The sequence below is a fragment of the Rhynchophorus ferrugineus genome, unplaced genomic scaffold (assembly GCF_030347505.1).
Source record: "Rhynchophorus ferrugineus isolate W39M unplaced genomic scaffold, kcgeb_rfMv2 rfM7, whole genome shotgun sequence".
Lineage (NCBI taxonomy): Eukaryota > Metazoa > Arthropoda > Insecta > Coleoptera > Curculionidae > Rhynchophorus > Rhynchophorus ferrugineus.
This window is the reverse complement of record NW_027472586.1, coordinates 1,988,816-2,000,845: the sequence shown is the minus strand read 5'-3', so window position 1 is coordinate 2,000,845 and position 12,030 is coordinate 1,988,816. Positions and strand designations below refer to the sequence as shown.

The 12,030-nt window shown below is 35.4% G+C and overlaps 2 protein-coding genes and 1 long non-coding RNA gene across 9 annotated transcripts in view; 2 read left to right on the top strand and 1 right to left on the bottom strand.

The window, feature by feature from the left end:
• LOC143200137 (uncharacterized) overlaps positions 1 to 9,534 on the bottom strand; it is a 66,008-nt gene extending 56,474 nt beyond the window's left edge. Inside the window, exon 1 of one of the 2 annotated variants that reach the window (XM_076410510.1) lies at positions 9,375 to 9,534. In XM_076410510.1, the coding sequence (XP_076266625.1) occupies positions 9,375 to 9,431 (57 nt within the window). In that variant the 5' untranslated portion in view covers positions 9,432 to 9,534. Of the gene's footprint in view, positions 1 to 44; positions 277 to 9,374 lie in introns of those variants that run through there. The other variant, XM_076410508.1, reaches the window with a different exon arrangement.
• On the top strand, positions 4,182 to 9,643 carry LOC143200138 (uncharacterized). The gene is made up of 4 exons (XR_013006638.1): positions 4,182 to 4,598; positions 4,939 to 5,975; positions 6,021 to 6,541; positions 7,912 to 9,643. It is a non-coding gene; the product is annotated as an uncharacterized LOC143200138 (long non-coding RNA).
• Positions 9,644 to 11,089: 1,446 nt separating this feature from the next.
• Positions 11,090 to 12,030, top strand: part of spg (dedicator of cytokinesis spg) — a 31,967-nt gene continuing 31,026 nt past the window's right edge. For all 6 annotated transcript variants that reach the window (XR_013006636.1, XR_013006635.1, XM_076410501.1 and 3 more), the window contains exon 1: positions 11,090 to 11,247. Coding sequence is in view for 4 of the 6 variants with exons in the window: in XM_076410501.1 (XP_076266616.1) it covers positions 11,211 to 11,247 (37 nt within the window). In the remaining 2 variants the exon portion in view is untranslated. The remainder of the gene's footprint in view (positions 11,248 to 12,030) is intronic.

Below are 12,030 nucleotides of genomic sequence, written 5' to 3'. Positions count from 1 at the left end.
CTATTCCTGGACGGATCAGAAAACGGCCGACAAAGCATCATCACCTTTCTGAGATTGTTCCCGAAATCCGGCGACTCCCTGCCCTCCACATCGGCGTCGTTCTTCCTGCGCCTCCCGCAACAACAGCACAAAAACCAACACATCTCCCTCGACCTCCCAGTTTTCGCTTTCGAGAACTAGACACGCACACACAGTCACACTCGCGCTCAAGCACGACGACTTACGGGCGGTTCTATATATAGAACGCGCATCAGTAACGTCCACCTTTGCCAAAAAAATGCGAAACGAGAAGATGGCGATGATGGTCGCCGGTCACGCCGCGTCGTACCGTCTTCCGTAGCCCACGACCTCCAACTGAACAAAAGTGAATATATTTTTCTCCAATAATAAACTCGCAGGTCATTAGTGTTTATCGTACAGAAGTGAACGAAAATAATTCGCATCATGGCCGGCTCGTTCGTTCGAACGGCGAACAATCGATGACATTGATGCCTGGTAGCGTCGACTCGGTCGTCGGTCAAGCGGTTTTCGAAAAACCGATTGGTTCGAAGGGAGACGGACGAGCGAGAGAGAGAGAGAGAGAGTGAGAGAATCGGAACGACAGAGCGAGAAGGACGCAGGGGTCGTTAATGGTCAATAAATTTCATATCGATTATTGCCGTCATCGTCAGAGTCTCAGTATTATCTATTTGGTTAAAAACTTTTAGAATTTCCGTTCGTTAGTCTCGCTAAAACTGGAGAACGGTTAGACCGACTCGGCTAATTTTGATTTCGGAATATTCGAGAATCTATGATATAATTGTGGGGAAATTAATTAAAACGACAATTTTCCCATGCAAAATGTCACCGTCGGAAAATACTTATAAACAAAAGGCTGTATGAAAATTATTATTCGATTCAGCGTAAAATTCTCTGTAATCTATGCAACTTTCATTAACCTGCGACTACTTGAACAGAAATGACAACAAAAATATTGAAAATGATAACAATCGCAAATTTTCACGATTACCATAACCATTTAATTAGTAAATAATGAAACCTATCAGCTGAGCATTGTTGCTTAGTACAGTGTTTAGCAAATAATCAAGATGGCATCCATAAATTATGTTAAAATAATCTGATCCTAAACGTATTCCTATCCAATTCGAACGATTGCACATCTGTTAATAACGTAACCTTGAAAATTTAATGATTTTGCATCAGTATATCTCTTTTTCGATTTTTTTGAACCCGTTTTGAATTTTGGATCGAATAAGCGTCATTTGCGGGCTGGTTGGCCAGTAGCGTATCCCAGGGGGGGTCCTGAGGAACGCAAGCTGTCCAAAACCATCTTCTATCTTGACAATTAATTAAAAATTAAAGTTGACTTAAATTTTTAACTTCAGCAAAACCATGGTTCCACCAATGCCGCTAGTATAATCATATATTTCACTGTCATTTCCTTTCAAATAATCGTAGGTTAATAAAAATTACAAGAATTATAAAGAATTTTCGCTGACTGAATCAGATGGTAGTATAATAATTTTTATACAACCTTTAGTTATCAAGTTATATAATTAAAAAATGTATTTTCGAAATACTATTGGGTTTCAGTTTACGTCACGTATCTTAAAAAGTATGAGTTCTAAGGCGATTTAACATGGATTTTCGTTTATTTCACCCCAAAATACGTATATTTTGGGAATTTTATATTAATCCAAGAGGTAAAAAAATGTGTCACTTTTTCCATGTATATAGTCGTGAAAATTTGCGATTTTTTGCCATTTTCAAAATTTTCGATGCCATTTTCGTGTAAATGATCGCAAGATACTGAAAATACCAGGGGTTGTAAAGAATTTTACGCTGAATCAGATGGTAGTATAATAATTTTTATACAACCTTTAGTTTTCAAGTTATATAATGAAAAACGTATTTTCGAAATACTATTGGGTTTCAGTTTACGTCACATATCTTAAAAAGTATGAATTCTAAGGCGATTTAACATGGATTTTCGTTTATTTCACCCCAAAATACGTATATTTTGGGAATTTTATATTAATCCAAGAGGTAAAAAAATGTGTCACTTTTTCCATGTATATAGTCGTGAAAATTTGCGATTTTTTGCCATTTTCAAAATTTTCGATGCCATTTTCGTGTAAATGATCGCAAGATACTGAAAATACCAAGGATTGTAAAGAATTTTACGCTGAATCAGATGGTAGTATAATAATTTTTATACAACCTTTAGTTTTCAAGTTATATAATGAAAAAAGTATTTTCGAAATATTATTGGGTTTCAGTTTACGTCACGTATCTTAATAAGTATGAGTTCTAAGGCGATTTAACATGGATTTTCGTTTATTTCACCCCAAAATACGTATATTTTGGGAATTTTATATTAATCCAAGAGGTAAAAAAATGTGTCACTTTTTCCATGTATATAGTCGTGAAAATTTGCGATTTTTGGCCATTTTCAAAATTTTCGATGCCATTTTCGTGTAAATGATCGCAAGATACTGAAAATACCAAGGATTGTAAAGAATTTTACGCTGAATCAGATGGTAGTATGATAATTTTTATACAACCTTTAGTTTTCAAGTTATATAATGAATAACGTATTTTCGAAATACTATTGGGTTTCAGTTTACGTCACATATCTTAAAAAGTATGAATTCTAAGGCGATTTAACATGGATTTTCGTTTATTTCACCCCAAAATACGTATATTTTGGGAATTTTATATTAATCCAAGAGGTAAAAAAATGTGTCACTTTTTCCATGTATATAGTCGTGAAAATTTGCGATTTTTGGCCATTTTCAAAATTTTCGATGCCATTTTCGTGTAAATGATCGCAAGATACTGAAAATACCAAGGATTGTAAAGAATTTTACGCTGAATCAGATGGTAGTATAATAATTTTTATACAACCTTTAGTTTTCAAGTTATATAATGAAAAACGTATTTTCGAAATACTATTGGGTTTCAGTTTAGGTCACATATCTTAAAAAGTATGAATTCTAAGGCGATTTAACATGGATTTTCGTTTATTTCAACCCAAAATACGTATATTTTGGGAATTTTATATTAATCCAAGAGGTAAAAAAATGTGTCACTTTTTCCATGTATATAGTCGTGAAAATTTGCGATTTTTTGCCATTTTCAAAATTTTCGATGCCATTTTCGTGTAAATGATCGCAAGATACTGAAAATACCAAGGATTGTAAAGAATTTTACGCTGAATCAGATGGTAGTATAATAATTTTTATACAACCTTTAGTTTTCAAGTTATATAATGAAAAAAGTATTTTCGAAATACTATTGGGTTTCAGTTTACGTCACGTATCTTAAAAAGTATGATTTCTAAGGCGATTTAACATGGATTTTCGTTTATTTCACCCCAAAATACGTATATTTTGGGAATTTTATATTAATCCAAGAGGTAAAAAAATGTGTCACTTTTTCCATGTATATAGTCGTGAAAATTTGCGATTTTTGGCCATTTTCAAAATTTTCGATGCCATTTTCGTGTAAATGATCGCAAGATACTGAAAATACCAAGGATTGTAAAGAATTTTACGCTGAATCAGATGGTAGTATAATAATTCTTATACAACCTTTAGTTTTTAAGTTATATAATGAATAACGTATTTTCGAAATACTATTGGGTTTCAGTTTATGTCACATATCTTAAAAAGTATGAATTCTAAGGCGATTTAACATGGATTTTCGTTTATTTCACCCCAAAATACGTATATTTTGGGAATTTTATATTAATCCAAGAGGTAAAAAAATGTGTCACTTTTTCCATGTATATAGTCTTGAAAATTTGCGATTTTTTGCCATTTTCAAAATTTTCGATGCCATTTTCGTGTAAATGATCGCAAGATACTGAAAATACCAAGGATTGTAAAGAATTTTACGCTGAATCAGATGGTAGTATAATAATTTTTATACAACCTTTAGTTTTCAAGTTATATAATGAAAAAAGTATTTTCGAAATACTATTGGGTTTCAGTTTACGTCATATATCTTAAAAAGTATGAGTTCTAAGGCGATTTAACATGGATTTTCGTTTATTTCACCCCAAAATACGTATATTTTGGGAATTTTATATTAATCCAAGAGGTAAAAAAATGTGTCACTTTTTCCATGTATATAGTCGTGAAAATTTGCGATTTTTTGCCATTTTCAAAATTTTCGATGCCATTTTCGTGTAAATGATCGCAAGATACTGAAAATACCAAGGATTGTAAAGAATTTTACGCTGAATCAGATGGTAGTATAATAATTTTTATACAACCTTTAGTTTTCAAGTTATATAATGAAAAACGTATTTTCGAAATACTATTGGGTTTCAGTTTACGTCACATATCTTAAAAAGTATGAATTCTAAGGCGATTTAACATGGATTTTCGTTTATTTCACCCCAAAATACGTATATTTTGGGAATTTTATCTTAATCCAAGAGGTAAAAAAATGTGTCACTTTTTCCATGTATATAGTCGTGAAAATTTGCGATTTTTGGCCATTTTCAATTTTTTTGCTGCCATTTTCGTATAAATGATCGCAAGATGCTGAAAATACCAGGGATTGTAAAGAATTTTACGCTGAATCAGATGGTAGCATAATAATTTTTATACAACCTTTAGTTTTCAAGTTATATAATGAAAAACGTATTTTCGAAATACTATTTGGTTTCAGTTTACGTCACATATCTTAAAAAGTATGAATTCTAAGGCGATTTAACATGGATTTTCGTTTATTTCAAACCAAAATACGTATATTTTGGGAATTTTATCTTAATCCAAGAGGTAAAAAAATGTGTCACTTTTTCCATGTATATAGTCGTGAAAATTTGCGATTTTTGGGAATTTTCAATTTTTTTGCTGCCATTTTCGTATAAATGATCGCAAGATACTGAAAATACCAGGGATTGTAAAGAATTTTACGCTGAATCAGATGGTAATATAATAGTTTTTATACAACCTTTAGTTTTCAAGTTATATAATGAAAAGCATATTTTCGAAATACTATTGGGTTTCAGTTTACGTCACATATCTTAAAAATGCTAAAGTTTAAGGCGGTTTGACATCGGCTGTCATTTATTTCACTTCAAAATACAAATATTTTGAGAGTATTGTCTTTATTAAAAAGGCAAACAAATGTGGCACGTTTTCCATATATATGGTGCGAATGAATAATTGGGATTTTCTTTCATCAAATGTAGTCGATTGGACTAATCAAGGCCATTATTAAGCACAGTTTGATAATTTATCGAATACAATATTTATCAGCTCGACTAATCATTAAAAATGCTTAACTCTCGGCATCTCAACTAAGCAGCAGAACGTCATATATGTCTATGTTACACTTCGTGTGATATAAGTTATATTAACCCTAGATCTCAGGAGATTTTAATGACTAGAAGAAATTGAGTGATACACACCCCACTAGAACTAGTTACTAATTTATTCTTAATCATTAAATCGTATTTTTATGTTATTTGGTTAAGGTGTTTGCGAATAACAATCCAACACAAAAAATGGTTTAATTTTTATCGAAATCCTTCAGAATCACTCCACGTCGAAAGCAATCGAAACTGGCTCTGGCTTTTCCCTCGATAGCATCGCAAAAATCTGTGTACGTACCTGATCCCATTCAAGAAAACGACGAAAAATATCCTCACAAGAACGGGACGCGAAAACAAATGGTCGCGAGAAAAAAAAAGACGAACGACGACCACGCCAAGGCAACGATCCGCGCAAGGCCTACTGCGAACTAAACGGCCGGTACATTGTTGACAAACAGACGAGCGCCGAAGGAAGGAAAAGTGCGTGTTGGCGCGAACAGACGCTATCGACCGAGGAAGAGAGATGGCGGTGGAACGGTACGGGTTCTTGCGGATGATGGTCTTGACTCCTTTCGTCGCAGATCGGAGCTGAAGGGATGAAGAAGTTTACGACGTCTAGTCCGGTCATATTACGGTTGAAACAGTGGTGTTTACATTATGTGCTGCGAAAGGTTTCCCCTCGGAGTGAGAGATAATAATCATATATTTATCTGATTTTAATAACATTCACCTCCCACTCTTTGATACACTCAAATTTAGAAGTAGTAATATTTTTACCAAAATAGGGACGAAATCCAACCTTAAAAATCTTCAAGCGAGCCAGACTCCACTGTTTCTTGTTCAATTTTAATGCTGTAGATTGACTAACAGGTCAACTGAAAAATCCCCGGCTTACAACACATTAAAACACATTTTTTTTTGGCAAAATTAGTTTTTTTTATTCAACATAAGTCCCTTCAAGGGTGATACACTGATTGTAGCGACCCTCCAACTTTTCGATACCATTTTCGTAGTAAGATTTGTCCTTTTCTTCAAAATAGGCCTGAGTTTCGGCGATCACCTCTTCATTCTACGAAAATTTCTTCCCAGCGAGCATTCTATTGAGATCTGAGAACAGGAATTAGTCGCTGGGGACCAGATCTGGAGAATACGGTGGATGAGGAAGAAATTCGAAGTCCAATTCATGGATTTTTGACACGGTGAATCGTCTTGGTGAAGCAGCTCCTTCTTTTTCTTCAAATGTGGCCGTTTTTCGGCGATTTCGTCCTTCAAACGGTCCAATAATACTATGTACTAGTAACTGTTGATGGTCCTTCCATTTTCAAGGTAGTCAATGAAAGTTATTAAATGCGCATCCCAAAATACAGACGCCATAACATTGCCAGCGGACTGTTGCGTTTTCCCACGCTTTGGAGCGGGTTCATCGTGTGCAGTCCACTCGGATGACTGTAGATTGGACTTCGGAGTGAAATGATGAAGCCATGTTTCATCCATTGTCACATATCGACGCAAAAATTAGGGTTTATTACGCTTGATCATCTTCAAACACTGCTTCGAATCATCAACTCGTCGCTGTTTTTGATCAAAAGTGAGCTCGCGCGGCACCTACTTTGCATGGAGCTTTCTCATACCCAAATATTCGTGAATGAGATGAGGTACACGTTCAGTTGATATCTTTAGAGTGTCCACTATTTCATTCAGTTCCAATTTACGGTCATTCAAAATCATTTTGTGAATTTTTTAAATGTTTTCGTCGTTAACAACCTCTTTTGGGCGTCCACTGCGTTCACCGTCTTCGGTGCTCATTTCACCACATCTAAACTTAGCGTACCAATCCCTGATGGTTGATTTTCCAGGGGTAGTGTTCGGAAACTCGGCATCAAGCCAAGTTTTTGCTTCAACTGTATTTTTGTCCCTTCAAAAAGCAATATTTTATCAACACGCGAAATTTCTTTTTATCAATTTTTTCACAATAACAAAAGTTGCTTCACTTCAAATGCTATAATTCACAAACTAATCAGGCGGAAACTACCGAAATGTACCGAATACGGTTGGGATTCCCCCGAAGTAGCTGCTACTCAAAATAAAGGTTTATACGGACTTACAGCTTATTATCTCTCATTCTAACGTTGGCCCTCTCTTTTGGATTATATGACTGGACTAGTCAAACCTCGCGTAATATTCGTTTCCTGGTAAAAACCGGTCAATAAAGACTATATTCAGGAATACTTACGAACTGCGGTGGTCGTTTCTATTCTATGGTCTCTATATTGCACTGTTTCTTTTTCTTATCAACGTACATTCGTTACTTTTGTTATTTAGCACTATATATATACTCTTCCGTCATATCAAAATTGTCCATTTTAGTTTCAATGATTTAAAAGTGAAGATTTTGAAGGCAATAAATTGCAAGACGTATTGGGACAAAAGTCCAGCTCAAACTGTTAAATACGTTGTTAGGGACAGCGTTTAAAACTAATTCATAGGACTAATATATCACATATCAGTGTTCATCATCAAGGCATCATTCCATATCAACGTCTTCCTGAATAAAACCCAGTATGACCATTTTTCCTTGGTAGGAACCAGAAAAATCGGTTCCTAAACAGAGCAGAAATGGACCGCGGCGCCGCCACTGCCCGTCCACCACCGAAATTTCTTGCACGGTTCCTTTCGGCGTCCACTGCAACTCGCCCGCCACATCCGACACCTGCTGCTCGGGTCCCCGGCCTGATCAGGTACAAAATACCAGACCTTTCGTTTTTCATCTACGGTCCGGTATTCGGTTTCTTATTTTGCACGTCAACGATCGGATGCGATGACGTTGCCGAACGCCAATTCCACCCAAGCAACCGTCGTATTATCGCTCGCAGACCTGGACGTTCCGTTTTCACTCACAAAGAGTGTCCCGGAATCTACGCAACACATTTGCGTAGCGAAATATGGAGTCAAATTATATACATATAAAAAATTCACTCATAAATATTTTATACATTAAAAAGAATAGGTTTCATTAAAATTCAAAATTTAAATATTATATCCGGTAATTCTTATATTCAGTAAATTTAAATCCTGTATTTTCAAATATATTTTGGACAAACTACCGCATCTAAGAGAGATCGCATTCTATGTCTGTTTATTTTACGGTTTTACCAAAGTCAATACAACATACACTAAGATTATCCACCTTATATTCGAAATCTGAGATTTTAAAAGCACATATAACCGAACCGGAACAAAAAACACGACCCTGGATCCGAAAAAAATTAGTAGAATTTTATTGGTTCAAGGCTTAAGTCCTCTCGAGACCTGGACAGGTGTTCAACAGTTCCTCTGCTCTAATCTCCGCATCTACCTGAGTCTAAATACCACCGATTATCCTCGCGCGTTAACTTTTCCTCCTTTGTGAACTCCGTCTAGGTCGTAAAGTCGGTTTCGTTCGGATTTTAGAGTGATAAAAGATATGTTTAAACTAAAATATGCGCAAACAAACGGTAACCTAAGGTAAGACAGAGCACGGAGCTATACCAAAAAAGCAACGATGATAACAGTTACAAACTAACGCTACCTCCGTGATATGCCCCATGTTTGTTATCCAACGACATTTAAATAGTTGAATCATTAAATATTAATAGAATGAAGAAATGTCGGGTCCGTAACCTTAAAATACCGAACAAAATCATATTAACTAATATTTAAAACGTCTTTCCAATGAACGGCCGTTTCGTTGTAGTTTCTCCTCCAGCGAGCAATACGCTCGTAACTGAAAACATATGGATTTTTCTACGAGTACGAGTGAAAGTGAAAAATGAACGCCGCATTTTACCGCTTTCGACGTCTTACGGCTAGAATCCATTTTATAATGGGAAACTATTAAGTCGAACGATGATATAAATCGGTTTTTTACGACAAAAAAGCCTGGAGCGAGACAATTCACGGGTAAAACGAACCTAACGCGCCGCTGATGTCAACGACCTTCACCGTTATTGTGTCAATACTTGACACATATTCCTTGTTTACACGGAAATGCGTCTGATCTAGTTACCTGATCGGTGTCCGTCGATTCGGCGGGATCCACGAGGCTTTCCGTCGACACAGACATGGTCTTCGATGTTTATATGCTACCGAAAACGAATTGATGCCACGATAAATCTCATTACAGGCCCTTTCACTTTCCTCATACACTGTATCTACCGAAAACGGTCACTTTATACACTAACTACACTAAAATCCCCGTATATTTAACAACCACGAGTCGTCCGAATAAAGTACTGTCAAACAAACGTTAAATATTCACGCATTCCAAACTAGGGCGCGTAGTAAACAATGACAAAAAACCGCAAGGGTTTTGATAAAAGCGACGTTGCCGGTAAAGTATAAACCTAGATGATCTTTACTAATAACAAGGTTCAGCTTCTTTAGATATCTATCAGTAATGTGTTAGTTGTATAAATTATTATAATTATTACATTAAAATTAAGGGAGGCGTTATCAGAAACTTCGAATTTAACTTACAAGGAAAAAATAATTTTTCACGATATGACAACGTCATCGTAATCGGTTGCTACATACGAGGAGGGCGATAAGAATATGACAGTGACAGGGGTTGACTGGATTTCGAAGGTAGCGTGTGTATCGCAAATGTTTACATCGGAAATAGCGTAATTCATATACCAATACCTGTTAAATCGTCGTTTTTATTAGCAAATATAAAAAATTATCTTGTCCAATAAAAAATGGGTTTGTAACATCTAAATTATTACTGGCAGTAGTCAAAATTATATAATTATATAGCTTTACGTTGATATGTAATATTCCTATAAACATCCTGTTTCAGCTTACTACAGTATAATATTAAATATACATCAATAAATTTGTGTCGAATAACATATCCAATATCGTTGAAAAAATAAAGCATTTACAGAAGGATGGCTGTCCAGATAATATTAGATATATGTTGATTTAAAATGTAACAGGCAGTCGTTGCCTGTGGAAAAAAAAACAAAAAAGTATCAAATTTTTTCACACTAAATATTTTTGTTATTCCAAATATTTTAATTTTTTATTTAAGATTATAATTTCAAAAAGCGATGAAGGGAGGTTAATTGGGGTGAATGAGGTTAACAAATTATTATTTTTACATATGGATAGGGGGTTAAAATGTGGAATCAACCACAGAGTACTATACAATATACAGTATATAATACTCTATGGAACAAACTAACAAAAAATGAACAATCTCACACCAAATAGCCGCATTAAAATTACTGAAATGAAAATCAGATACTTCAAGACGTATGTCGTAGCGTGGATATCAGCAGCACGTGTCAAAACAATGTAATTATGTTTTTCTTCCCAGGGTTATTATTGTATTTCGTCGAGCGCCTTGGGGAACGTAGCGAAAGCTAAACATTAGAAATGTTGATGATTTACAGATACCGGTTACAATTTTATTATCACGATTTACCAAACCAGTAAAACGTTTTAAAATGTACACGGTCACCAATAATGTTTAGATTTGTATACTATATTTAAATAACAATTTTACAAGGACACAGTTGCGACATCTATCAACTATAAATTCATACAATAACTTTTGTTTAATTAAATTAATGATAACAGATGTTACTATTAGGCAGTTACGTTAGGCAACTGATAATACACGATGTGTTGTAATATAGTTTTTATCGGCGCCATCTATCCACAATTACAACTACAACGACTTACAGTCTACTACCGCTCCGAAGTCAGCCTTGAATTGCTGAAACAAAATTTTGACAAATCAAAACGCAAACAATGAGCTGTGAAGTGCTATCGATCTAGTGTGTACTATGTTTTGATCGTGTTTTAAAATGTGATTTCGTTTGTGAGGCAAGTTAAAATGTGGACCCCGACGAAAACCAAGAAGTACGGCGTCGGTAAGTCGGAGTTTTTTGTCAACCAGTTTCCAAGAACCCCTTCAAATACCCTCACGAAAGCGCCACTATTCCGCAGACCCTCCGTGAAAGGTCCGGTTTAATATGACTTTGCGTCGTTTGTTTTGATAACAAACCTAGTCCCAATTCGTTTTCGCTGACCACGTAAGTGGTTGAGACATTAACACCTTTTTTCGCGTGATATGTCGTTAATATATCGGCCGTTCTTTGTCAATAATTAACGTAGGACAAAGTTTAAAATGCATAAAGTAATATCGACGAGCGTACGTATTTATTTCTGTTCCCTTGAACGCAGCCTACTTCCTGTGTGCTTGTAAAGACATTCACATCTCAATATTTAAGTGTTGCTTCCTCTGCGGACCTGACGGGCATTTATAATTAGGAATATTTTAATTTAACGGGGGGATAAGCCTTTTTCGTCCTCTCGACCGTGCTGGCACCGTCTTAAAAAGGACGACACAATCTAGACTCCATGTCTGGATCCGTATATTTCTACTAAATATGATTACGTTTAATCCGACGTTATACGTTTCGTTAAAAATGTTGGGTAATTTTTATATGAGCTACGATGTTTTACCTTGAATGTTTCACGGTAGAAATTAGCAACTGGAAAAGTGATCTTTGATGGGATACGTGGGTCGCGTGTAAAGTTATTCGTTTTTTACGCAGGCAGATAGAGAGAAATTAACGATAACTATCCTCAGAGTTCGTTTATTGGTCCCGTCCGACCAAATATGTCTTTTTATCTGTCGATAAGTCGGGTAA